Below are 26713 nucleotides of genomic sequence, written 5' to 3'. Positions count from 1 at the left end.
ATACATAGGAATGACAGTAGGGGTGGGTAGTGCTAGTGGGGGAGTGGCATTAGATGTTAAAGGAAGCATGGAATCAAACCAGGTAAAAATCTTACACGAAACAATACTACAGAAACTCTATGGATAGAAATTCCACGCTTGATTAAACAGAGTATAACAGGAGGAATGTACGACCAACCACCTGACAAGGATGATGACGACAGTGTTTGGGAAATGTTAAGGGAGGCTAGAGAAGCTACAAAAGCAGAAATAACGGGTGATTTAAACTATCCTCATATTAGCTGGGTAAATGTCACCTCAAGATGTGATATAGAGATACAATTTCTAGTCACCTTAAATGACTGCTTCTTGGAGCAGCTAGTCCTGGAACCCACAAAGGAAGAGGCAGTCCTTCATTTAGTCTTAAGTTCAGCATGGGATCTGGTCCAAGAGGTAACTGTAGCTGAACTGCTTGGTAATAGTGACCATAATGTAATTAAATTTAACATTCTTGTGTGGGGATACTATCAAACCGTCCCTTCACCTACTGTAACATTTAACTTTAAAAAAGAGAATTACACAAGAATGAGGTTGCTTGTTAGACAGAAATTAAAAGGAGTTGTCACAAGGGCTAGTTAAATGCCTGCAAACATGAGGACTATTTAAAAACACCATAACAGAGGCTCAGACTATATCCCAAACCCAAAAAGACAGTAAGACAACCAAAAGAATGCCATTATGGCTCAACAGCAAAGTAGAGGAGGTTTGTTAGAGGCCAAAGGCATACTTTAAATTTTGGAAGTCAAATCCTTATAAGGATAGTAAGAAGACACACAAACACTGGCAGAGTACGTGTAAAAGTATAATAAGGCGGGCCAAGAAAGAATTTGAGAAGCAAGTTGCTAAAGATGCAAACACTACCAGTAAGAATTCTTTTAAGTACATCAGAAACAAGAAGCCTGCCAAACAGGCAATGGGGCCACTAGACAACAAAGATGTTAAAGGTACACTTAGGGAAGACAAGGCCATTGCAGAGAAGCTAAGTGAATTCTTTGCATCGGTCTTCACTGCAGAGGATATGGGGGGGACATACCCACACCAGAGCTATTCTTTTTGGGTGACGAATCTAAGAAAATGTCCAGCACTGAGGTGTCAATAGAAGAGGTTTTAGAGTTCAGAGTTAAACAGTAATAAGTCACCAGGATCAGATGGTATTTACCCAAGCGTTCTGAAGGAACTCATATATGAAATTGCAGAACTACTAACTGTGGTATGTAACCTATCATTTAAATCAGCTGCTGTACCAGATGACTGGAGGATAGCTAATGTGATACTAATTTTTAAATCAGAGGCGATCCTGGCAATTACAGGCCAGTGAGCCCTACTTCAGTACCAGTCAAATTGGTAGAAATACAGTAAAGAACAGAATTATCAGACACATAGATGAACATGATTGGTCGGGGAAGAGTCAACACAGCTTTTATAAAGGGAAATCATGCCTCACCAGTCTATTAGAATTCTTTGAGGGGGGCAACATGTGGATAAGATTGAGCCAACTGATATAGTGTACTTAGATTTTCAGAAAGGCTTTGACAAGGTCCTTCACCAAAGACTCTTAAGGAAACTGAAAAGTCATGGGATAAGAGGGAAGATCCTCTCATGGATCTGGGCAAATGACAGGAAACAAAGGGTAGGAATAAATGGTTAGTTTTCACAAGGGAGAGAGATAAATAGCTGTGTCCCCCAAGGATCTCTACTGGGGGACACAGTCCAACATATGCATTAATGATCTGGAAAAGTGAATGAACAATGAAGCAGCAAAGTTTGCAGATGATACAAAATTATTCAAGGTAAGTAAGTCCAAAGTTGATTGTGAAGCGTTAGAGGGATCTCACTAAACTATGTGACAGGGCAACAAAATGGAAGATGAAATTCAGATGTGATAAGCGCGAAGTATCACACATTGGAAAAAATAATCCCAACTATACATATATAACGATGGGTTCTAATTTAGCTGTTACCACTCAAGAAAGGGATCTTGGAGTCACCATGGATAGTTCTCTGAAAATTTCAGCTCAATGAGCAGCAGCAGTCAAAAAGGCTAACAAATTGTTAGGAACTAGTCAGAGAGGGATAGACCATAAGACAGAAAACATATTAATGCCACTATATAAATCTGTAATGCACTTACACCTTGAATACTGTGTTTAGTTCTGGTTACCCTTTTCCAAAAAGAATATAGTGGAACTAGAAAAGGTGCAAAGAAGAGCAATAAAGATGGTCATGGGTATGGAACGGCTTCCATATGAGGAGAGACTAAAAAGATAAAGGGTTGTTTGGCTTAGAAAAGAGGCAACTAATAGAGGATATGTTAGAGGTCTATAAAATCATGAATGGAATGGAAAAAGTGCATAGAGAAGTATTATTTACCCTTTCCCACAATCCAAAAAACAGGGGTCACCCAAAGAAATTGATAGGCAGCAGGTTTAATACAAACAAAGTGAAGTACTTTTTCATACAACATACAATTAACCTGTGGAACCCATTGCCATGGGATGTTGTGATGGCCAAAGCATAACTGAGTTAAAAAAAAAGAACTGGATAAATTAATGGAGGAGAGGTTCATTAGTGGCTATTAGCCAATATAGTCAGGGATGTAATCCCATACCTGGGGTAATCCAAAGCCTCCACTGTCAGAAGACAGAGTACTAGGCTAGATGGAACATTGGTCTGACCCAGTATGGCAGTCCTTATGTTCTTAACTCCAAGAGAAAGTCAATGAAATTGGGCACCTTGCTGCCCTTTGTGAGTTCTTATCAATTATCAAGCTGCAGTCTGTGGAAATTTGCTTCAGCTATCTTCACACTTTCACCTTTGTCTACACTGGCCAAAATAGGACTCAGTTCACCACTGATTTCGCTCTACTGGCAGTAGCTCTAAGCAAGATTAGATGACATGGCGGGTAAAAACCACTCAAAGCTTGCTTACATTACAGCTTCCTCCATTGTTATCCCAGGTGGAGTTGCTCCAGTGGTGAATAACTGGTCCTATTTTTGCCAGTGAAGATATGGTCTTTCTGTCCACCTTCCACAAATAATACAAATGTATTTCAGTTTTATGAGCATGGATGGTTGCAGAAAATGAGTTTTAAGCTCCAGTACTCACGTAAAGCAAATTTTACATTGGGTTTCAATGAACATTCTAACCATGGAGCCTGATTATAAGTAGTACACTCATCCAATCAGGGAATAGAAACAATGTCATGTGACCATCTCCATTTTCAAATGAGTATGAAACAATAACCAGAGAGTAAACAAAAATCAAAAAAGTTCAAAAATTGTGAATAGTCTGTTCAAAACGATTAAAAAAACCCCAAATTTGTTCAATGAACATTGAATGAACAGAAGAAGAGAAATTAAACAAATAAATAATTTGTTATGCATTAGTCAGTTTTAGCCCTTATCGACACCTAAACCCAGACCCAAATTCAAACATTCAATTTCAGTTTGATTTGGTCTACTAAACACTTGTGGTTCTTCTTTTTGATTACAATGGAGCCTCATAGTTGAAATTACACAGAAACATTATGAGCCATTTAAATAAAAAAATTAAAATTACTTTGTGTAGCGATGACACTGTTTGGAAGGAAGCTCCTTTCTTGCGTTTCTTTTCTGTACTGTGATCAACTAAAAAAATTAAAATAAATGAAACACATAAAGAACAGCTCAATCAAATGTAGTATTCAGGTAAGAAACAAAGTCAGTAAAAATATTTCCAGAAGTACAATGTAATTAATATTTGGAATCAAGGTAAAATTAAAGTCATGTGAGTCTCTTTGGTCCTCAAGTGTTGTAGAAAAGAAATCCAGTATTCTCACACTTTAAATATTATAAAGGATATAGTTCTGTGTTAGGCTTTTGGTGACTCGTGCTAAAGCACTCTCTTCCTTTCTGTGGTTTTCATCAGAAACCTTCATAAATTTACTGCATTATAGTTCCTCTACAGTTGTATATGGTGTTAACTATTCATTTCTGTAACCATGCCTCATAATAAGGGCATAAAAATGAATTTCTGACAAAATATTAAGTAGTTTGGGATTCATTTATTTTTATTTCATACAATCAGATATATCCAGAAAAACATCAGACGAAAGAAAATGACTAACCTGGTTACATAGCATGTGAACTGTAGAGAATATATGGCCTGGAATTTGTCTCCTGAGAACAGCACAGCCATGTCAAGGAAAGTGAAAAGTACCATGTGTTTGATGTTATTCTCAAAAATACGTCTCTCCTGATGGTGACAGTGCCAAGAATGGCTATTTCTTTTGACTGGCACGGTTTGCAAGACAAGGTAGCACTCCTGGGACTGATGCTCTGTGGCAGATAGGCACTTAGCTACCTGCAACAGTTTGCTAGAGGCAGGCTTTTTGTTATTTTCATTCTGCTCCATTTCTAATCCACATTATGAAGTCTGCAGTTTCTAATTCTTTCATAAGGGATCTTATGATTCATGACAACTACATCTACATAAATGAGGTTTGTAATAAATAGGCTATAAGTGATTGTGACTTTAGGACACAACAGCTACATCTCTGTAATGAGTGCCAGTCCTATTTCCTTAACATCAATTTTATGGAAGCTTGTGACTTGCCTTACCTCAAATAAAACGGCTCAGTAAAAGAGAGAGAGTTTATTTCAGAACTACTAGAAGCCTCATGAAAACCTATTCTTGCAAGTTTTTCCTACCTAATTTTGCAGACTTTAGAGGTTTGGAGAAGCACTAGACAGGTATCATTCAGTTTGTCCATCACTAATCCAATAACATTTTGATCATATGAACTTTTCTTATCACAGCAAGTGCATTCTCCTAAATGTTAAGTGTCACTTTAGTTTAGACACTGTTTGGAAGCTTTGTAATTCAGCTAGAGAGAGGGCCATAATTTGGAGACATGACCTGTTTTTGTTGATAAACAATCATTTATACATTTTTGTGTGCATCACTTGCACACACAAGTGAGACTTTGCACAGTTCAATCCCAATTGGCATGCTCAAATTGAGTGCCAATATACATATAGGATATGCATGCAGAGATTCCAGCATTTGTGCACACAAAATAGTGTGCCAAAATTGCTCAAAGGAATACACATACAAAATGGCAGGCACACAGACAAACAGGGATAAGGCTCCTTTTAAAATATTGTGGCACACTGGTATAGATGCCATGCCCATTTAATTAATGAGAAAATGCCTGATTTAATGTCAGTCAGTGGATGCCTATAGTATTCTTTTGTTTTTTAAATTCCTTTCCAAGCATGTGCCCTGGAAGTGAAGGAAAATCCTTGTAAGCTTATTCTACTTACCAGAGTCAGCACTGACGTAGTTTTCAAATAGGCTTCCCAGCAGTTTGTTGGCAGATTTTTGAAAAATGCCCACCACAGTTTCATTAAGTGGGTCTTTGTTTTTCTCAAGCCAGCCAATGATGTTATAGGGCACCTAAGAAAGAACCATGTGGTCCAAAATGTAAGAAAAATAAACCATGTCAAACACTTTCCCCAGTAGTCTATGTCTCACACTTTCTTCCTCACAAGCAGCTACAGTTCTTTACAGCTTGGTTTGAAATTAATGGCACAAGCTTTATCCTGTAAAACACTTCATAGGGAATCACTCTCATGAGCCATACCTGCCGTTTAGTCTCCAATTCTCTGCTTTCTGATCCCTGGCTCCCACTCCCAACAATTCCCCATCTGAATCCTCTATATCCCTTCCCAATCTTGCAATTCCCTCATCTTTCCTGGGTCTCAGTGTGTTCTGTGGCCCCGCAGGCCACTAGAAAGAACCCCATGTGCCCCGGGTGGGTATATCTTGAACCATACCTTGAGAACTGCTAATAGAACAGACAAGTTATGGTTTTATATTACAATAGGCCCTTTACTATTCCACAGCTCTCTATTGGATTTTCTGATGTAAATCTCTTCACTGAAGTCTCTTAAAGATACAATTCCTGGCTCTGCCAATGGCCTACAGGATGATGTTAAGCAACCCACAGCCACCCGTGCCTCAGTTTCCCCACCTGTAAAATGGGGATAATGATATTGACTCCTTTGTAAACTGCTTTGAGCTCTCCAGATGAAAAGTGCTATATTAAAGCTAGATATTAATTATATTATTATTAAATATACAAGTAGGTTAAAGTTCAATGGCACTCTGAATAGTGAGTCTAAAAGTGGCCTCATGGGGTGCCTACATTTTCTCAATGACTCCATATCAGATTTGCTGCATTTGAGTAAAAGATGCTTTTTCTTCTGCCATTTCTGCAAACTTAATTCAGAATGAGAAACCAGGTTCATTCTGATTCATGTATCACCTTCACCACCCATCCACAACAGATTCTGAAGTTAGACCTTAAAATAATCCGGTTGATTGTGCAAGGGGGAGAACAGAATTCATCTTACTTTTAGCTGTGTTGGCTCTGCAGCACTAACAGGAGTAAAAAGCAGTAAAACCTTGGTTTGGTTGCCAACATAGCCACATATGACTGAATTCGTACAGGGAATCAATATGTCAACTAAGATGGTAGCATTTTTATATGGTCACTTTTCTGAAGGTAGGTAACTTAGGGTGATTTCACAGTCAAGACTAGAAACACCTTGGCAAATCTTCACTAAACCACCATGCGCCCTCCTTAACGTGATCTGTTCTTTCCATGTTTCGATGCACCTGGATCCCTATATCTCAATGTGCTGTAATACCTAGGGCACAGGGGTTGATGTTATCCTTATTTCTGACCAGTCCTGTTTTTTTAAAATTTTAAGTATAACCTTTATTTTTTTGGTGGCTCTCGGATGAATCCATTTGTAGGAATTCTAGTACAATGTCTATCTCTGATGATACTAGAAACTTACCACACCAGCATAATGAAGAAGTTCAAAGTGAGCTTCATATTTCCTTTTCTTGTCAATCCGAGGTTTCTGAAGGTTGGGTGACTTGCCAAGATGGTTGTCATAAAGTTTGGCTTTGAATGTCATGTCCGTAGCCTTTGGGAACATGCACTCCTCTTCCAGGATAGACAGGATGCCCAGTGGCTATTGATCCAAAGAGATTTTAATTAGAAAATCTTTAGGATTCCATTTTTATGATTAAGCAGATTTTAGTAGCTGTGTCACAGCTAGGCTTGACTTGATGGAATTCCATATTCACAGGGTTCCTTGTCATAATGACTGGGCAACTCATGTTTATTCTGTTAAATCAGTAAGCAGACTTTTGACAGCTCACTATGACACTTCTGCTTTGGGAGGTTTTACACTGACTTCTAATAGCATTTCATACGGACTTTCAGATTTCGCTTTATTAACTTCCAAGGCATTTGACTGATATTTTAAAGTTGGTCATTCTGGACCTGATCCAACTCAAGCTAGCTATTGTGTAACTTGATAATTTCTGTTGGTTCCATCTCTCTCTCTCTCTTATTTAGGCATTCGAAGCATCACACAAATTAATCTTCCTTAGATTTTGCTTTTACTGCAGCAAGGAGAAGAACTAGAGCTTTTGTTTGTTTTGCTACTCACACTAAGCCTACTTTAATGTTGGAAATAAAAACTCTCCAACGAGAGCATTATGCATGAAAACAGGTCTGAACATACATGCCTTTGTGCTCCTGTACGTACCTTTTCAATTAGGTCAATGCAGGCCTGCAAGTCCAAGCCAAAATCAATGAATACCCATTCGATGCCTTCCTTTTTGTATTCTTCTTGCTCCAAGACAAACATGTGGTGATTGAAAAACTGTTGCAGTTTTTCATTTGTGTAATTGATGCAAAGTTGCTCAAAGCTGTTATACTATGGTGCAGAAGGGGAAAAGAGAAACAGTCAACAAAATTAAATATGAAGGGGTCAGGCATGGAAGAAATAGTCTAAATCTAAAACTATGTATCAGGTAACTGCCAGAGAGGCTATGGGGGAGTTTCTCAGGCTAACTGCTTCCTAACATGCAGTACATAGGAACATGAGAATTTCCATATTTGATCAGACCACTGGTCCATCAAGTTCAGTATCTTCCTCTGGCAGCAGTTAAAACCCAGTGCTTCCTAGGAAAGCAAAATCAACACATAGGCCAATTTGTGAAGCACTGTGCATGGGAAGTAACATTCCTTCTTGGCCCCTGTGGTAATCAATTTACTTCCTGGATCAGGTGATTTGATCACTAGAGACATTTAGCATCTCCAGTGCTGCCAAAGCACCAAAAATATACACCAACATTCCTTTGACGTGAGCGGCAAGTCAATAGAAAGCAGCATCATAAAGAGTCAAAGCAAGGGCTGACAAACCAGGCTGGCAAAATGAGTTTACATTGACCTGGCAAATAAACAAAGAACTATTGCCATCCACAGTCTCAATTAATTTCAAGCAGACTTTCTACAACCAGGTGTTTCTGAGTGTCAATGGGTACAGGACCATTATCTGGTCTGCAGTGAACAAGCAATTAAGTCCAGTTTAGCTCCCCCGCCCCCATTGTATAGGTGTCCCTTGAAGACAAAGCAGGAAAGGATACCAGTGGGAAGGCTGGGCTCCACACCAGCATTCCTAGGACTAGGCTGAACTCCAAGCTGGGGAATCTTTCAATATATTTTCTAGTTATGTTGGCATATATTGAATTTCCTTCTTGCAAACGCTGCCCTCTAGCCTTCAAGAATACATTTTGAGGAAGAGGCCTTAGCAATCAAGATGCTTTACTCTCACACTTCAGTTTACAAAGACATTATAATGAAACATGAGCAATATCACAGAACATAATAAGATTCCTCTCTAAGATGAAGACTCCTTGAAATAAAATACCCTAAAGCACACCTTATTCCAGTCAACTTCAAATGCATGAGTCAAGAGCAAATGAGACAGAAGTCCTACCTAACTTTTGGAGCTGCTCATCTTTATCAAATGTCCAAACCTCCCCAATTCAAGCATGAATTGCATGCCCGATCTTGCAAGGTGTTGAGTGCCACCAGTGCCCACTGATATCTCAACAGCTTTGCAGATTCTTGTTCATGATTCTCTCTTCGGTCACATTTGTTCTTTACCCTACTGTCCTTTCAGAAGAAAGATGAAACCCAAGAACTATGGCTAAGTAGTATTTGGTGACCTTCAGCTGAGTTCTTACCAACCAATACTCACATCAAAGATTTCAAAGCCAGCAATGTCCAAGACCCCAATGAAGAACTGTCTTGGCAGCCTAGTGTCCAAGGTCTTGTTAATACGGAGTACCAGCCATTTGAACATTCGATCATACACTGCCTTGGATAAGGCCCCAACAGCATACACAACCTAAAGGACCGGTTTCAAACGCAGTTATCAGATAATCAGGATGACTGTATGCCTTTACAGTACACAATACTTTTCATCTCAGGGCATTTTAGCTATTAAACCTCTGCTTGTAGTTTGAAGACAGTTTCACAGTAATCCTGACTCTGAGTGATGAATGCCTAACGAAATTAGGAAAGCTTTCCCCATAAGCTGTGCTGCACCTTATTTCTGTAGCACTAGCAATAGTGTATTTTATTAAATCTATTTATCTGGGGCCAAATCCCAGCCTTACCCCACTCCTTGCTGAAGAGCTGGGCAGCACCTTGCAACTTGGGATAACATGGCAACCCTGGAGTGTAGCCAGAATCTGGAGAGGGACGCAGACTGCCACTGATGGCTGTGCACCCTTCTACTGACTCATGAGGGTTCTGTATCCCAGACCCATGGTGGTGAGGTCAAAGAAGCCTGCTATCTCCCTGAATGCGGTGGGAATTGAAGAGGTCCTCCACAGATGCAGAGGATCTGAATAGGCTCAAGTTTACCACTGGCTAACTGCTCCTTATGTTTTGGAAAGTGCCATGGTCCTCAAACTTGTATCTGTGATGGCTAACTGTCTGTGATGGAAGGGACACTCAAAATATTAAAGCAACCCAACACAACTAAACACACTAAACAGCACCAGGCAATGCTTCTTCATTATCCTCTCAAATAGCCAACTGTGCCAACAGGAGAGGATGCACATAATATCTGATGGTGCTCTGATTACGAATCCTACACCAGTACCTTGTCTTCAGAGACCCCTTTTCATTGTAACCTAAACTCTTCAGCACCATCCATGCTGTTACGACTCCAACTTTTCAGAGAAGCAGCAACACTGACTTATTGCTGTCTTTACTAGGTAAATTAAGAGATACTAATGCGTGAGGTTGCTCTGATCCAGACTGGGGCCTTTGGGTTCTAAAATTATGTAAGTGACCAATAAATAAATAATAAAAATCCATGACTCAGTTCTCCTAGGTGACTAATTCAGGTCCAGAGTTAGATACACTGACCTGTGCAGTTTATGCAAGTGGTTTCCTTGAGTGGGTGCTGCTATTAAATAATGGAAACAATGCTACTGGAAAATCTCCTCCTTCCATTATTCCCCTGTAGCCCTGCCCTTGGACTCATTACCCTATATCACTTTTTTAAAATAATTAATGGCAAGAACCTACTCTGTGGCCCAGATACCAACAACAGTGCAGTGAGAGGCAGAGTAGCACATGGCAGCAGCACAAAGCAGACTGCTGGACTGAGCCCCTTACTTGGGAAAGAGATCCAGGACTCAGGAGTAGATGAAAAACAAGAGTCCAGCTGGATGAGAGAGTCCATTGTACGCCCGGACAAATGGTGAAGAAAGGACCAGGTGGGAAAGCTTTTTAGAGTTGCCCAAAGTTTTGACAGAACTGGACCCAATTCAGTTTTAAATCTACCCATTGCCAACACAATTATTAAAAAAAACAAACATGGGTTTTAGTACATGATTGAGATGCCATTTCCACAAATCAATAAGCTGTCCGCACCCAGGAAAAAATGGTTTTCCAGGGGAAAAAAAACCCCTTTGAGATAAGATATAATTTTGGATTATAAAGAGATAAATTAGGAGTGAGTCCAGTGCTTGTATAATGCACAGAGACATTACATTAATATTTTTAGCTATCTTTTCTTTGTGTAAAGTTCTACAGCAAGAAGCTGTCAGCTTGTAGAGCAGACATCCAGTCTGTTGGATCAAATGCTTTGAAAGCTTCTTCTCACCTGTTCGACACTTTGACCTTTGGTGACATACTCATTTCCAACTTTCACTCTGGGGTGCAACAAACCCTTAGCCAAATCAGAGGAGTTAAGTCCCATCAGGTAAGCAGCTTTATCAGTACCTAGAGTCCAAAGAAACAGGATTTCAAATTAATTTTAATTGATACTTGAAAACATGCCTCTACAGGAACAGGAATTAGGTCTATCAATTTCTAAACAGAGAAACTGGATAATGGCTTCTGAATTATTCTAGGTTTGCCTTACTTTCAGTGCCATCAGTCTCTGCTTGCTCCTCCCGGGGTCTTTGTTTAAATTTCATGTTCCCAAAGTGCATGATCGAACCAGTAAGCTTGTAGGCACCATACTTTTCATCTGGACTAAATCCCAAAATGTCCATGGCTTGCTATCAAAAGGAAACACGAGAGAATATTTTGTTACTTGCCTCTTCGGTAACACCAGCATCTTACAGTTCCATAAGGCATCCCTGAATGGCCGGCATTACAGACTATGCTGGAGATCCTCTCTAAAACAGGAGCTATTGTAACAGTCTTGAGATCACCCATTGCAGGGGGCATTACTTACTCACACCGGAAATCCACATTCTTCTCAGTGTCTCCACCCCACGGACCTTTTATATGAAAGTGAAGAGGATTTTGTGCCCAGGAACAATACTTGCCGATGTTCAAGCCCAAATTGTAAGGATTATCAAATCCCAGGCTTCACGGTGTGAAACAATTAACACCTGGGCTCCACTCCTGCTTCCATTTACATCAATGGTCAAAATCCCAATGATTGAGAGTAGGACTGGGCCACTGACAGTACTTTTCCCTCAACACACACACTCATTTAAGGTATCAAGCAAATGCCAAATTAACGAGGTCTTACATCCGTTGCCATCAGCTCTTCTCCGTCATCCAAATTGTCCACAGTCACTGCCCCTTGTGAACTAAAGTGGAAGTCATAGGGATTCGTAGATACCAACAACATATCTGCAAAAGAACCACCATAGTCAAGCAATGCCACTCCAAATGGCCTGAAACTGATTCAAGATGAAAAAGAATCCATTGTTTGACAGCTCTCTCTCTCTCTCTCTGTACAACTTCACATGCACTTAGAGCATGCATCTCCTGAAGAGACAGTTTTTGTTTTAAAAAGGGGAAACTAAGGCTTTAAACATTCAGAAGTTACACCCTGTTGGCATCTTCTACACACAGGTAATCAGATGGTACCCTCTGGTAATCTCAATTCCACCAGGCAAGAACATTGTTTTCATTATCCATGATTGACTGCTGACTGTAAACACAGCTAGGCTATGCTAAAATACCTTATTTTGGTTACCCCATCCTTTCACCCAGTCCCCTGTGCTTGTTTCATTCACCTTTTATTATTGTCTTTTAGACTGTAAATTCTTTGGGGCAGGATTAACTAGATGTTCGAACAGTGTTTGGCCCCAACCTTATTGAGGCAGTAAGTCAGTGGCAGGGCCATGAATCAAACCCAAGAATCTACCTTCTCAGTTCTCATTTCAACCACTGTACCCTACTCCCTCTCTCAGACTAGAGACCAACAGTTGGAGAGAGAGCAAGAATAAAAAAGTGTCGTAAATACAAATCTATTACCCAGGAAGGCTGTTTTGGAGTACATGAAGGTCATTGGTCATGCATGTGGATGTGTGTTTTTGGGCACATGCCCACAGGACATCTTTAGAGATAATAGGACCCATACACATACAGAAGAGCAAATATCTCAGCATGATCCAAGACAGGAGCGTTGGACAATAAATAAGGTAGAGGACCAAGTATGGGTTTTCTGTGCTCTGCCATGTTTCCAAGATACACTCAGAGAATAATGTATTTTAAGAATCCTTGGGCTGAGTTGTCCTTCGCTAGCCTGTTGTTTTAGGGGAATTCTCACTATCCCGAGGCGAGTAGAAAAAATATTTCACACAGTTGTCAATTAACAACAGTGCAACTAAGCTTCTGCTCTACTGCTTCCTTCTCTTCCATAATGGAAAACAAAAATTAAAGATACATATTATAGAAAGTATTTGCTCCGCAAATGTTTGTGGAATTTGCATCGTCTGAAACCAATGCGAACACTATACATTTGGGCAGGAGTCTTGCTTAATGGCAGAAGCAGGGAATTGAGTTATCTTCCTGCCTTTACTACAGATGTCCTGAGTGATCTTTGGCAAGTTCTTTAAACTTTTTGTACCTTGATTTCCTCACATTTAAATGGGGATACCCCCGAAAGCTTACTACCTCAGAGGGTGTTTTGAGTCTTATTGTTTCTAAGATGCTTTGTGATCCCTGGCTACATAAATGTTAAGTATTATTATTTATTGTATATAGTAGAAAACAAAATATTTTAAAAATCCAACCTGGGATTCCATTCTCCTATTCTAACATGTAACACTTGTTAACATTAGCGGGCATTCTGTATCTGCATGTCAAAATGAAAATTGTCCTTCCTGTTGCTGCTATCAAAAAGCCCTCATTTTAAAAGATCCACAGATTAATGACATTTCATTTTGACAGACTCCATTTTTTTGACAAGTGGAAGCATAAGGATCCTCTTGAACATAACAGCATTTTTTTTCCTTTGGCCATTTACCCAATCAGATAAGGCCTGGTTTTTTGCGCTCACCCACCCAATATTTTAGGCTTACCTTGTAGCTCTGCTTTCTTTCCTGACACGATTTGGTAGAAGATATGATAGGATCTTTCACCTGGCTGCTGGAAAATCACTCGGGATTTCTCCAGCAAATCTGGGCAGATAATAAAAAGTTCAGTAAGAGAAAGTTTCTTCTCTGAAGTGTCAGACACAAATTTGTGATTCTATAGCAAGGAGAACGATTGTTGCTTACAAATTTCAATATCGGCAGACGACAGCTTGCCTGTGGTTCCAAAATGGATTCTGATAAATTTACCCTAATTTTGCAAAAGAACATTCTAATTACTTCAGATAAACTGTAAAGAGGCACAACAAATGTCAAAATACAATGCCTGCATGACAATCAGACCGCTTAGGGCTCTATTAGCTTTCTGATGTGGGGAGAGGGTATTTGCCAACAAGATATGCTGAATGTACCAAATGTAGTGCTTAACAGTTTTCGAGGCCTAAACAAACACACACACTGACGCACACGTTTGTTCAGGCTTTGAAAACTGTTAAGCACAATATATAAGTACGTTAATCATAACACTTAGTAGTTTTTTTATATATTTTACACACACACACACACACACACACACACACACACATACCTGTGAGAAGGCAAGAATTATCGTACACATTTGACAGACTAAGATACAAACAGGCCCACCTAGCAAGGCTATGTAGTGTTCAACTGCTCGGTGCATCTTCACATTTTCCTTGGTTTGTGTGGCTATCTAACTCAGGTAGAGCAGTCAGGCCATAAATGGTAGTAGCTCTCTCCTGACCAGCGTTCTTCTTCCATTTCCCTGTTACTTCTGGTCTTGACCTTACATCATGCTGCCCAACCTGTTCCACCCACTAGGTTATAAAAACAGGGCTGTTGTTTTTGTGGTCCCTTGCTCTTGGAATTTGCCCAGATAATAGGGCTCAATAGCTCATTAAATTTTACCCAAATTATTTACACTTCAGCTGATGCATGCCCTGTTTAATCATTTTCAGTATCTGTGTTGAAAAGAGCTAGTATATGCGTACTCCTCTCTCTTTTTAAGTTATGTTCTTTGGTGTGGCTTTTTTTTAATATCGTCAACAGTATTTTTTTCTTGATTTGATCATTGGTAGTTATACCTCAACCATGAAGCAATCCAAGCACCTCAGTGGAGGAAATGAGAGGCGTTTTATAAATAGGATGAATATGTTGTTATTATTATTATTATTACTACTATATTACACATTATTATTATATATGTTATTAATAAGGGCAGGTTAACAAGACATTGGAACGACAGACTGGACTTACAAAACGTGAGGAGTTGTCATTTCTCAGGGTTTTGGCATTCCCAAAGGCTTCTAAGGCAGGATTTGCTTGGATGATTTGATCTTCCAAGGTTCCCTAAAAATCCAAGGGTTGAAACAAGGTTAATAACCATCAGCATAGAAACCACATTATACAAATCTAACTCAGCATGTGTACAGGTGTGACTTAGCTCACACCTGTAGCTAGTACAGCCTGGACAGAGCACAAAAGCAGGATTCTCAATATTCTAAAATCCTTGAACTCTAACTGCGGTCTTGTAGATTTCATGCCTAATGGCAACTGAAAACAAGTAAACCAACCATGTTTTTGAAGTGCTATAGCACAGGTGTATATGGAAGTGTGTGCATGTATGGGAGGCAATATAGAATAAAGTGAGAAGCACTGGCTAAATAACAGATACGTTAGTATTGGTTGAAGGCACTCAAAATTCCTAATGGGTGAGATTTTCAGTCACAGCTAGAGTAGACCCCCACAGAACTCCCATTAATTTAAATTAGTTTATGACTATGTGCTGAAGTGAACTTAATTTGAATAGTCTAGGCTCAGGGGAATATGGGATTATATCAAACAGAGGCTCATGACCTGCCCTTGGCAAACTAAGTACCATTTTCAGATTGAAAATATATGACAAAATAGCGAAGTCATCTACTTACCCCAGTCCTGGTGGCTGGTTGCTACCAAAGGAGCAACAAGAACAACAACAACAACAAGAAAGAAAGAAAGAAATTATGATTACTACCATGAAGGAGTTTATGAAAGATGGAAAGGTTAGCAAGGATTAGAGATCTAGTCAGCACAAACCAGGCAAGCTCTAGGCATATACAGTGTGTGAAGGTCACACATTTTGTGTGGGGTGGGGCTCACTGACAGCACCCCCTCTCCCAGTGCGTACTGCTGGCCTCCCGCTGCTGCTGTTACCCCCTGCTCCTGGCACATCTTGGAATAGGAAAGTGTAGGTCCAACCTTGTTTGTTCCCACAATCCCTTATCCAAACCAGCTGCCCCAATGGATTCCAATCAGAACAACAGACAAACTGGACACAGAGCTAAGACATGGCATCAGAGAACAAGAGAGAAGGGATGCAAGCAGAAATAGACAAGCTTTAGATAACTGGATCCTGTGGCATCTGAACTTCTGGAGCTGTAATATCTATTATTGATCATGATGAAGACAATGGAGGTAAAGTGTTACCTCATTTATCAAACTATGGCCGCTCTTCCAATTTCAGTCTCCAGTCTGCATGACTCAGTGTGTATGCCCAACTGACTCCATCCCTCAAAATCAGGCACCCACCTGGTTTGCAGCTATAAGTTTGACTACTGGGCACTCAGCCACCTGGTAAGCATTTTGCATGCACAAAATGAGTGCATGCATGGTTTCGTGTCGTCATCAGTTACATGTACAAAATCAGGGACTGACTGACAATCGGGCCCTGTACATGCAGTACAGAGGACTCACTTAATCCACCACAGAAGTGTATTCAGTTTAAAGGTGAAATGAGGCAACGGTTGGTTGAACAGCTCACAACACAACAAAATTCAAATGGAATTCCAGGCAGTGATTACAGGCAGAATGTAACTTACCAAACTGGAATTTAGGAGAGCTGGTTGAATTTTTTTTGTCAACATTCTTTTTTGACAACCCCTCCTCCCCACCTCAAACAAACTATGAAATGTTTTTCAACAAAACAGAAGTTTTGGTGAGAAATTTTCCAAGATTTTGACAACCAAAAACATTTCTATGGTTTTGTTTTTTTAAAAAAAACAAATACCCAAAACATTCAGCAAAAAAAAAAAAAAAAAAAAAAAATTAATTGAAAACAAAAAGTTCATTTTTATCTAAATTTTTCACGGAAAAGAAAAGATAGCTTTTGATCAGCTCTAGAATGCAGTCAGGACACCAAGGCTAACAGTTCCTGGAAAAAAGTGCCGTGCAGTCTTTAATAATTACAAGTAGCAGAAGCCTTGGTTTTGCTGTCCCCTCTGGAATGCAGCAGCTTCAGCAGAAGCTATGTCCCTACCACCATGTTGGGGAAGACTAGTGCTGACTCAGAAGGAGAAACACCACTTAGAGTCATTAACACCTTTTCCCCAAGCACCCAGTCTTTTCCTTTTGGACCTCCTGTCCAAGTGGTGATCATGTCCACAGCTGCTTAGCATGTGAGAGCTGATGTTATGGTTACAGACTCATCAGGTAGGTTTCCCACAATAGGAAAATCTTGGCTGTCACAAAATAGCCCCTTGCATACTCACACTCTTTTTACCAGGTTCCCCGAGTGCTGCGACTGTGGCAAAATACTGAATGACACGCTTTGTATTCACAGTCTTGCCGGCACCAGATTCTCCACTAAAAGCAGAAGGATAATAAGTACACTACTAAAACCAGCCATAATCAGTCCTTTCCCCCTCCAATCCTGCCAACTCTTCATTCCTGACAGGCTCTTCTCAGCTGTTTATTGTGCTCCTACTGCTGATGCTTGGACTTCTGAGTGGCAATTCATAACACTGACCGAACGAACTGGGATGAATGTTGGCAATAGCAATAACTAGCTATTCACCTGACTGGGCTCAGAAATATAAGAATAATTTGCACTGTGTGGTGACTTCCATCTAAGTACAGTGAGCCGCATTACAAACGTCAAGTCTCAACACTTGAGATAGGTGAACGTTACAGCGGCAAGGTAACAGATCCAGAAAGGCAAAGTTACTTGCCCAACATTACACATCAAGTAGCTGGGCTGTGAATAGCATCCAAGCACCAGGCTCGCCAAACTGTGCTCTAGCCACTACTCTAGCCATACTCCCTGCTTTGATTGTCCTGGTTTGCTCCCTCCCTGCACTTGACTGCCTAGTCAAAATGCCTAGTTTAAATACATTTTGTGCTGGTGAAAGGTGCCAAATTAGCCACTTTGGGAAAAGAGGTCTTTGATCTACCCATAGGACAGATAGAGCAAGGGCAGCAACAGCACACCTTTCTTCTGTGCTGCCTTCCCAGGGTGCCTTGTGCTTGGACTGAAAGGACCACATCTAGTTGGTTAGAGAAGAGGTCACAGTCCGTTAAGGCCTGAGCTACTCATTTCACACTGGCTACAGCACAGCCATCTGATAGCAACAACTTCCAATCACCAACTCAGACTCAGACTTTAAGGTCTGAAGGGACCATCATGATCATCTAGTCCAATGCTCTGCAATCTTTTTACGCCCAAGATCACTTTTTGAATTTAAGAACAACCCAGGATCTACCCCGCCTCTTCCCTGAGGCCCTGCCCCATCCCCAAAGCCCCACCCCACTCACTGTATTCCGCCACCCTCACTCACTTTCACTGGGCTGGGGCAGGGGGTTGGGGTTTGGGACGGGGTGCGGGCTCTGGGCTGGGGCCGAGGGGTTCGCAGTGTGGGAGGGGGCTCTGGGCTGAGCCTGGGGCAGGGGGTTGGGGTGCAGGAGGGGATGAGGGGTGCAAGCTCTGGGAGGGAGTTTGGGTACATGTGGGGGCTCCAGGCTGGGGAAGAGTGTTGGAGAGGGTATAGGATGCTGGCACTGGGATGAGGGTCTGGGCTGAGTCAGGGGTTGGGAATGCAGGAGGGGATGGGGGTGCAGGCTCTGGGAGGGGGTGAGGGGTGGGGTTTGGGGTACAGAATGGGGTTTGGGGTGCTGGCTCTGGGCGGGGGCTCGGGGCTGGGGTGCGGCCTCCCGCCGGGCAGCACTTCCCTCCAGTGGCTCCCGGTTGGTGGTGCAGCGTGGCTGCGGCTAAGTAGGGCCATGCTGGCTGCTTCTGGGAGCGGCATGGGGCCAGGGCAGGCAGGCAGGGAGCCTGTCTTAGCAGCAGCCCCGCTGTGCTGCCGGAGATCATGATCGACTGGGAGATCCTCTAGGATCAACCAGTTGGTTGCAATCGACTGGTTGGTAACCACTGATCTAGTCTGATCACTGCAGGCCACAGAACCTCCCCCCCCCATTCCTGTAATAGACCCCTAACCTCTGGGCTGAGTTACTGAAGTCCTCATCTCATGGTTTAAAGACTTCCAGTTACAGAGAGTTCACCATTTACACTAGTTTTAAATCTGCAAGGTCAAGTTCAAAATGGTCACTCTAGCAGTCCAAGACTGTGTAGTCCATTCTTAAGCACATTGAAACTGGATTCAAGGGTTAACTGAGTTTCTGTCCCACCCATTCTCAGACATTGCATTTCAGGAGGACTCTTCCCCCCCAGTAACAGATTCTCAAACCAGATGAAAAATAAACACCTACGTGATCAGCATAGACTGGTTCTCTCGATCTAAGGAAAAACAAAAGGAGAAGAAAGGCAGGTCATTAAAAGTATTAGACAGTAATAGGAAACAAATGGAAGGATCCAATCTTTAGAGGTCACTGTAAGGTATAGCACTACACTGAATGCTCCGTGCTTTGTCCAATCCAGTTTTAAAAGTCAAGTGATGTTCATTCCGCCACTTCCCCTGAGAAACTATACCATAATGTAAAAGCAGAATGGTGCTCCTGTTCCTCCTAAGCATAGCTTTGCTCACTTCCAGTTGGTTCTTCTGCTCACGCCTCACTGGACCACCGTGAACTACTCCTCTCCCTCCTCGATGTTGACACAGAGATGGTTCTTTTATATGTATAATTACTGTAAGTACACTTGGAGACCACACTACATTAATAACTCAAGTTTCGTTGTAGACTTTAAAAAAAAAAGAAAAGAAAAGACAAAAAAAGAACTTGGCCCAAATTTATCTTCGTTTTAATTCCACTGGCCTCAATGAGTTACACCCAGGATTTATTTGGCCCATTCTGACCATAATTGTGCCATTAGCTGATAAACCAACTTCTTTTCAGAGCTATGTTTTGTCAACATCTCTGTGTTCTCCACCCCCCCCCATTATCTTCCAATTGTTAGTCCCTTTTCGAGAGCAGGATGAGACTCCTGTAGTTTCTAAAAAAAATGCGTTAAAAATCATAGCTCCAGTAATTGCTTTTTTGCATTTCCACCTGTACAGATTTCCTTCGAGCAGCTGGCATGTGTGAACCGTCACTGCCCTCTAATGGAAGGAATCAGACTTGATGAAATATTTATTGCATTGTTTCTAGTGCAGTGGTTCCCAAACTTTAACAACCTGTGAACCCCTTTCACTAAAATGTCAAGTCTCACAAACCCCCTCCTAAAAATGAATATTTCCAGGGATTTTCTCCTTTACCTGAGTATAAATTATAAAATCATTGATCTTGGAAATATAAAATTTGTTTTTATGACATGCTTATTACACACTATTTATTATTAATTATTATTGATCATTACAGTATTTTCATTACATTATGAAAACGGCAACACTTTTCCAAGATCTCACTTTCGTCACTTGTATCACTTTGAAAAAGCCTGTTATAAGACAAGGCTCCTATGTTTCATGAAGGAGCATCAGATGTGAAACAGCATGAAGAGATTTAAGAAGCCAACTCAAAGAGTTCCTACACAAGCATTCAGATCTTGAGCAGTCCAGGCAAACAACGCACGTTACAACAAAGCTTAAACTTGTTCTTCATAATAATTTTAAAAACAATACTAGCTGCCTATTTAATTTTAAAAACAGCAAAAAATATCTACCTCCCTTTCCATTTCTTATAAGGAGTCTTGAAGTTTAAATCTCCTCAGTGTGATAGATATGCTTGCTTTGATCTGCTTAGCTCTTGGAAGTCCAGGGGCTCCGGGTTGCTGGCCCCATGCTGCCTGGGATCCCTAGGGACAGCTCTGTCCGCCATTAGGGATTTTTTCCCTGAGAGCCCCCTGTAATGTTTTACGAACCCCAGTTTGGGAACCACTGTTCTAGTGGATATAAAGCCTAATACTACTAACTGCTAATGAGATTTTCCACTAATTCAAGAGGCAGTGCATGTGGACTTGATGCAGAATATCCAGCTTTCCTTCCTCCATGACTAGGTGTTCAGATTTCACAGCAATTAGTGTAGAATAGCTGCACAGATGATGCATGTATAGTTTAGACCAGTGGCTCTCTCACTTATTTGATCATTTCCCCTTTCTTCGTGTCTGTAGTAGGTTATGCCTCCTGGCTAGACAAGTACATACACTGATAAAAAACCCACCATGCAACTTTCACTAATATTAAAACAGTAAGGCATTGATTCAATCCAAGCAAATGGTCCATTGTAATAAGAGCAAAAGCAAAATTGTGATTGTGGTTGATTCGTACAATTAAATGTACATGCCACACTTAATTGTAAGCACCTGTGTAGTAACAGCCATTGATTTGTGGCTCTCCCTCATTTTTAGCTCTGGTTTGGTTTCCCCTCAATTTGTTAAAATCTTCTGCAACCAACTACTCTTTGAAAGTGAACCAGCATTTCCCCAACTACAGAAATAGTAAGGCCTTCAGGAAGTAATGAAAAGACAGACAGACAGCTCCGAGTTCTGAGCCAAGGATTTCAGACAGGTTGCATCAAAACAAAAAAATCAGATACTTATTTTCACATAACATATTATGAAGGTAGGGTTGCCAACTTTCTAATCACACAAAACCAAACACCCTTGCCCCACTCCCAGCCCCACCCCTTTCCCAAGGCCCTGCCCCTGCTCACTCCATCCCTGCCTCCCTCTGCTGCTTGCTCTCCCCCATCCTCACTCACTTTCTGTGGGCTGGGGCAGCAGGTTGGGATGCAGCAGGGGGTGAGGACTCTGGCTGGGGGTGCAGGCTCTGGGGTGGGGCCAGAAATGAAGGGTTCAGGGTGCAGGTTCCAGTTGGGTGGCACTTACCTTAGATGGCTCCCGGAAGCAGCTGGCATGTCCAGTTCCTAGGAGGAGGGACCAGGGGGCTCTGTGCCCTGCCCTCACCTGCAGGCACTTCCCCCGCAGTTCCCATTGGCCAGGGTCCCTTTCTGACCCGGCGTTCCGGTCAAAAACCAGACGCCTGGCCACCCTATATGAAGGTGCTCATGAATCTAGAGTTAATTTCCATTTTAACTCCTATTGTTCCTCCTCCTCTACCCCTCATTGGAGTAACTGATTTCTTTGCACATGGGGATTCTTAAACTCGAGGGTAGGACACTTTTTTACTGAGAATTTGGAAGTTGCAAGATTGAAGAGGTTTATTCCCTACTTAATTGAAAGTTACGTGCCTTGTATTTTTCCTTAGGCCCTCATGGCTTTTTTTTTTTGGTCCGCATCTTTTCAGCAGTTGTAGATTTTCAAAGCTCCAAGAGTCACACAGAGATAGCTCTTCACACACTCCTCACAGGACATGCTTTAGGAATGTTCACGATTAGGGACTGGAACCACAGAGAGTATAGGAGGAGATCAAACTAGTTTAAGCCAATTTTATTACCCTGGAACCTGTTTGTTTTCTATCCCTTGATTGGATAAGCTTATTCTTCTTATTAGAAGACTTGAAGAAGTCACTGGGGCTCTGTATCTCTATGTTCTCAAGTCTAGACCCTTTTGTAGAGTACTGGGATACTCAGTGCTAGTAGGTTTCACGGTTAAAATTCGATCCAGTTTAAAAAAAAAAAAGGTCAGCATCAATCCTGTAGGCAAAATAAAGTAAATTCAGGTTTGAAAAGCAAACGATGGTACTTACTGCGCAGCATGTCATTGTATGCGTTATCTGCAATGGAGAAGATGTGAGGAGGAGCCTCTGACCGCCTCTTGCCTTTGTATGCACTAACCACCTCCGGGTTGTAGACTGGAAGCCATTTGTAGGGGTTTATAGTCACACAGAATAAACCTGAATAGGTCTAAAAAAGAACCCAAGATGGGGAGTAAATGGCCTTTATAGAGAGTGCGATTTAAGACAAATTTATCATTTCTCAGTTTTAATATCAGTCATCCATTAGCTCTTACATAGTGCTTTTTGGCCCAGATTTTTAAAGGTATTTAGGCGCTGCTACACTCCGCATTAAAAGGCCTAGGTGGCTAAGTCCCATTTTCAAAAATTTTCACAGGGTATATGTACACTGCAATTAAAAACCCACAGCTGGCCCATGCCAACTGACTTGGGCTCACAGGACTCGGACCGTGGGGCTGGTTAATTGAAGTATAGATGTCTGGGCTCAGACTGGAGCCTGGGCTGTACGACCCTGTGAGGTAGGAGGGTCCCAGACTTCAGGCTGCAACCTGAGCTGGAATGTCTACACTACAATTAAATAGCCCTATAGCCCAAGCCTGAGCTAGCCAGCAAGGGCCAGCCACAGGTGTCTAATTGCAATGTAGATATACCCAGAGGAGCCCAAGTCTCACTCAAAGTCACTGTCCTTTATCCATTGATATTAAAGGGCTTTACAAAAGGAAGATAATAAGCATGATCCCTGGTTAACATATGAGAAGCTAAAGGACAGAGATGAATTCTGCTTTGAAATATGCACATACAGCTTCCAATGATTTCAGTGAGAATTGCATATATCAAGCTGAGGAGAAAATTTGGCCCTTTTAAGTTAGTTGCTGTTGAAGCTTGTCCTTGCAGTTGATAGAAATTGATCTTTCTTTTTGGGGAGCTACAGTACCAGGGAAGGGTTTAGAGCCAACCAAGATAGACAGACAGTGAGGCTGCAAACAGGAGAATAGAAAGCCAACTTCCCTCACCCTCATGTGCCGCTCCCCCCATGCCCCCAAAACCAAAAAAAAGTTACGCACATTTTAAGCTTGAGCCACTGATGCCTAAAACTAGGAATGTCTACGGCGGGCCCTTGATTAGTACTGAGAGCAGTATAAAATGAACCAGTTCTCCAGTGGTTGGATGAGCAGAAAAATATCCTGTTATCCATTCTGCTGCCCCACCTCACTCCTTGAGACGAAAAACACTGCCTTTGTTCATTTGCTTTTGTCTTTAGCTTAGCGTTCAGACACAAAATTGCCACCTCCCCCAACACATTTCCTTCCTGAAAATGTGTGAATTAACCCCAATTTTAGGGTCCATCAATGTTGGAAGCAGAATATAAAGTACAGGCAAAGTTGTTAGCATCGTGGCATTTGCGGAATACATTTCCGAACACATACGTTGAACCAACGACCCTTACGTAAATCATCCAGTGGCTATAGCGCCTGTTCAAATTGTGCAGCACAGATGCCTCATTAAGGTGGGTCAACATAGCCATGTCCTCAATCATGTCAAACTTCGGGGGGTTCATCGGCTGAACATCATCTTCTTTTACAGTGATGGTCTGCAGAGACAGATCAGTACAACATTGCTGGCAACTATGGTCACTCTGTCTTTCACACTGCCTACAGTGTGACATTAAAAAAGCAACAAGTGAGCTGACAACACACCTTTAAAGAGATGCTCATATGTATTGAAGATTCCACTTGGGGATGAATTGACTATCCTATTTTTTAACCAGTAGAAAATAAGCATTCCTGTTTTTTTATTTATTTATATTCTGATACCACCCAGAGGCCTGAACTGAGATTGCAGCCCCATTGCCCAAACACAGGGGGACCAACAGTCCATGACCCGATCTAATTACACAGGACAGGCAGGGAAAACTACACAGGGTCAGAGGGAAAACAAAGGGGGGGATGCAGCTTGACCAAAGGTCACAGAGGAAGTCAGTGGCAGAGACAGGAATAAGACACAGGTCTCCTCAGTCCCAATACAGCACACCCTGCACATTATACCACACCACCTGCCTGGCAGGCTCTTTTACTGAAATGTCAAGTGACTCTCTCAGATCACACACATTTCTGATTCTTTGGGACCACAGAAGAAATTTTCCCAGCATGAGGAAATTCTTCAGATCAACCTGTACTACATACATGATGTTGTTCACTGTTATGGGTAACCAATGTCAGATGAGCACAAGGCAGAAAAACAGGGAAAGACAGACAGAGGTGGTAAACTATGAAGTTGTATGATCTTGGAAATCATGAAGTACAATGCAGTTTAATTTTTTTCCTCTGGGATAAGATTGGTCAGTTGCATACTTTGTTCTTCAATGCCAGAAAAGTGGAAAAACGTACCAAAAAACCCAAACCAAAATAATAAAATAAAATAAAAAAAAACACACACATGGCCTGTGGTTATTAATTGGTTTGATTCTGTTTACACCAATCATCGTGCATTGATAGACAAATGGAAAAATGTTCCATACCTTTCCAGCCACAGTCTCAACAGTGACTTTGCCACCGCTGCTCTCTTTAATATCACCTTCAATATAAGCTTTCTTTTCATCAGGAACCCAACACCTCCTCTTCCCTATAGAATCAAACAGGTAATGATTCACCATCTTGTACGGCTATTGATTAATAATTGCTAAGATTACTTCCATACCGCAAGCATGCTGAAACCCGTTAGGCCATATCACACTGTCAAACCAAGTGCTTTACGTCCATCAATAGCCATGGGAGCTGCATGTGTAGTTGTGGGGTATAAGGTCCCTTAATATTACTTCAATGTTTCCCACTTTCAAATTCAACTTTTCCCTTCTATAGATCCTTTCCTCAGGGTAGGCAAAACATTTCACAAACATTAATTAAGTCTCAACACCCTTGGAGAAAGGTAGGCATCATCACCAACTTACAGATGGGGAAACTGTGGCACAGATGTTAAGTATCTTCTCCAAAGTCATACAGCAAACCGCTATCAGAACCAAGAATAGATCCCATGTTTCTTGCTTCACAGCCATGTGGCATAATCACTGCCTGTCTACTACTGTTTGCCATGTAAATCATTAATAGTAGTAACAATGTGTATCCAGCTACACGCATCTCCTTTCTGGAGCTAGGAGTAACTTGACTAGCTCCAAGATGCCTAGAAACTATTACTCTTTACTATGGAATAGTACAAATAATTTATTGATATACACTATAAATCCCTCCCCCTTATCTATGTATTTATACTCTGACTCATTACTCTACCTCAAGATCCTCTATGAATGGGGTGCAAGAAAAGTAAATTAAGGGAAACAAATCTTACAAAGTGAGGCCTGCAGACTACATTCAAATCATACACTGTTATTAAAAAGTTAAGTCTGTGTATACAGACTAGATTTCAGGTGGGTATGTAGACAATAGAGATACAATGTACAGGTAGCGTAAATACAGATGCATTAGTCAGACCAGGGAAATTAATGTTTTTATTATAGTAGTATCAGTGTGCTACACTTTTTAAACAGACAAATATGAAAAAGTCCCTCTCCTGAAGAACTTACAGTTGCAATGTTCCTACTTTGTAAATCCAATTAAGTATTCAGTTCACCAACTATTTCAGGTTAACAGGCCAAGAGCAGAGGAAAACATATTCTGTCTTACCATCAAATGCCACTGTTTGTAATACCATTATCTCCTTATCGCTCTTCCTGAGGAAAGGTGCAGCCTCCCCGAATTCCGATATGTCCATCATCTTGGCGAGTTCTCTAGACAGTGCAGCCCAAAGAGAGAAGAAAAGGATCTAGTCTACAAAATAGAAAATACTCCCATTTTGCAACAAATCTGAGTTACGATCCAAAACATACAGAACAAAATGACAGGGATTAAAGCTGTCAAGGGTTCCTGTAATAAGGGTGGCTTCAAATTTCAAATGCAAATTTGATAAGTCAACCAAAGATTGTGGGCCACATTGTGTCCTTAGTTAACCTCTTCCCTTGCAAGCTCTTGGAAGTCAATGGAGTAGTAGCCATAGTTGTGGATCACAATTTTTTCCATGGGAGAATTTGGTCTAGCCTTTTTTTCCTGGCACAA

The 26713-nt window shown here is 41.3% G+C and overlaps 1 protein-coding gene across 1 annotated transcript in view; it reads right to left on the bottom strand.

Moving 5' to 3' along the window:
• MYH15 (myosin heavy chain 15) overlaps window positions 1-26375 on the bottom strand; it is a 60264-nt gene extending 33889 nt beyond the window's left edge. The window contains exons 1-18 of the mRNA XM_077807302.1: window positions 26285-26375; window positions 25126-25229; window positions 24055-24198; window positions 22620-22776; window positions 19288-19315; window positions 17292-17385; window positions 15693-15713; window positions 15022-15114; window positions 13933-13996; window positions 13735-13833; window positions 11952-12055; window positions 11331-11469; window positions 11070-11188; window positions 9147-9296; window positions 7647-7817; window positions 6885-7064; window positions 5343-5475; window positions 3598-3665 (exon numbers count right to left, since the gene is read on the bottom strand). Of these exons, the coding sequence (XP_077663428.1) occupies window positions 3598-3665; window positions 5343-5475; window positions 6885-7064; window positions 7647-7817; window positions 9147-9296; window positions 11070-11188; window positions 11331-11469; window positions 11952-12055; window positions 13735-13833; window positions 13933-13996; window positions 15022-15114; window positions 15693-15713; window positions 17292-17385; window positions 19288-19315; window positions 22620-22776; window positions 24055-24198; window positions 25126-25229; window positions 26285-26375 (1959 nt within the window). The remainder of the gene's footprint in view (window positions 1-3597; window positions 3666-5342; window positions 5476-6884; window positions 7065-7646; window positions 7818-9146; window positions 9297-11069; window positions 11189-11330; window positions 11470-11951; window positions 12056-13734; window positions 13834-13932; window positions 13997-15021; window positions 15115-15692; window positions 15714-17291; window positions 17386-19287; window positions 19316-22619; window positions 22777-24054; window positions 24199-25125; window positions 25230-26284) is intronic.
• Between the last annotated feature and the right edge of the window lie 338 nt (window positions 26376-26713).

Source organism: Eretmochelys imbricata, chromosome 1 (assembly GCF_965152235.1).
Source record: "Eretmochelys imbricata isolate rEreImb1 chromosome 1, rEreImb1.hap1, whole genome shotgun sequence".
Lineage (NCBI taxonomy): Eukaryota > Metazoa > Chordata > Testudines > Cheloniidae > Eretmochelys > Eretmochelys imbricata.
This window is presented reverse-complemented; position numbering and strand designations above follow the sequence as displayed.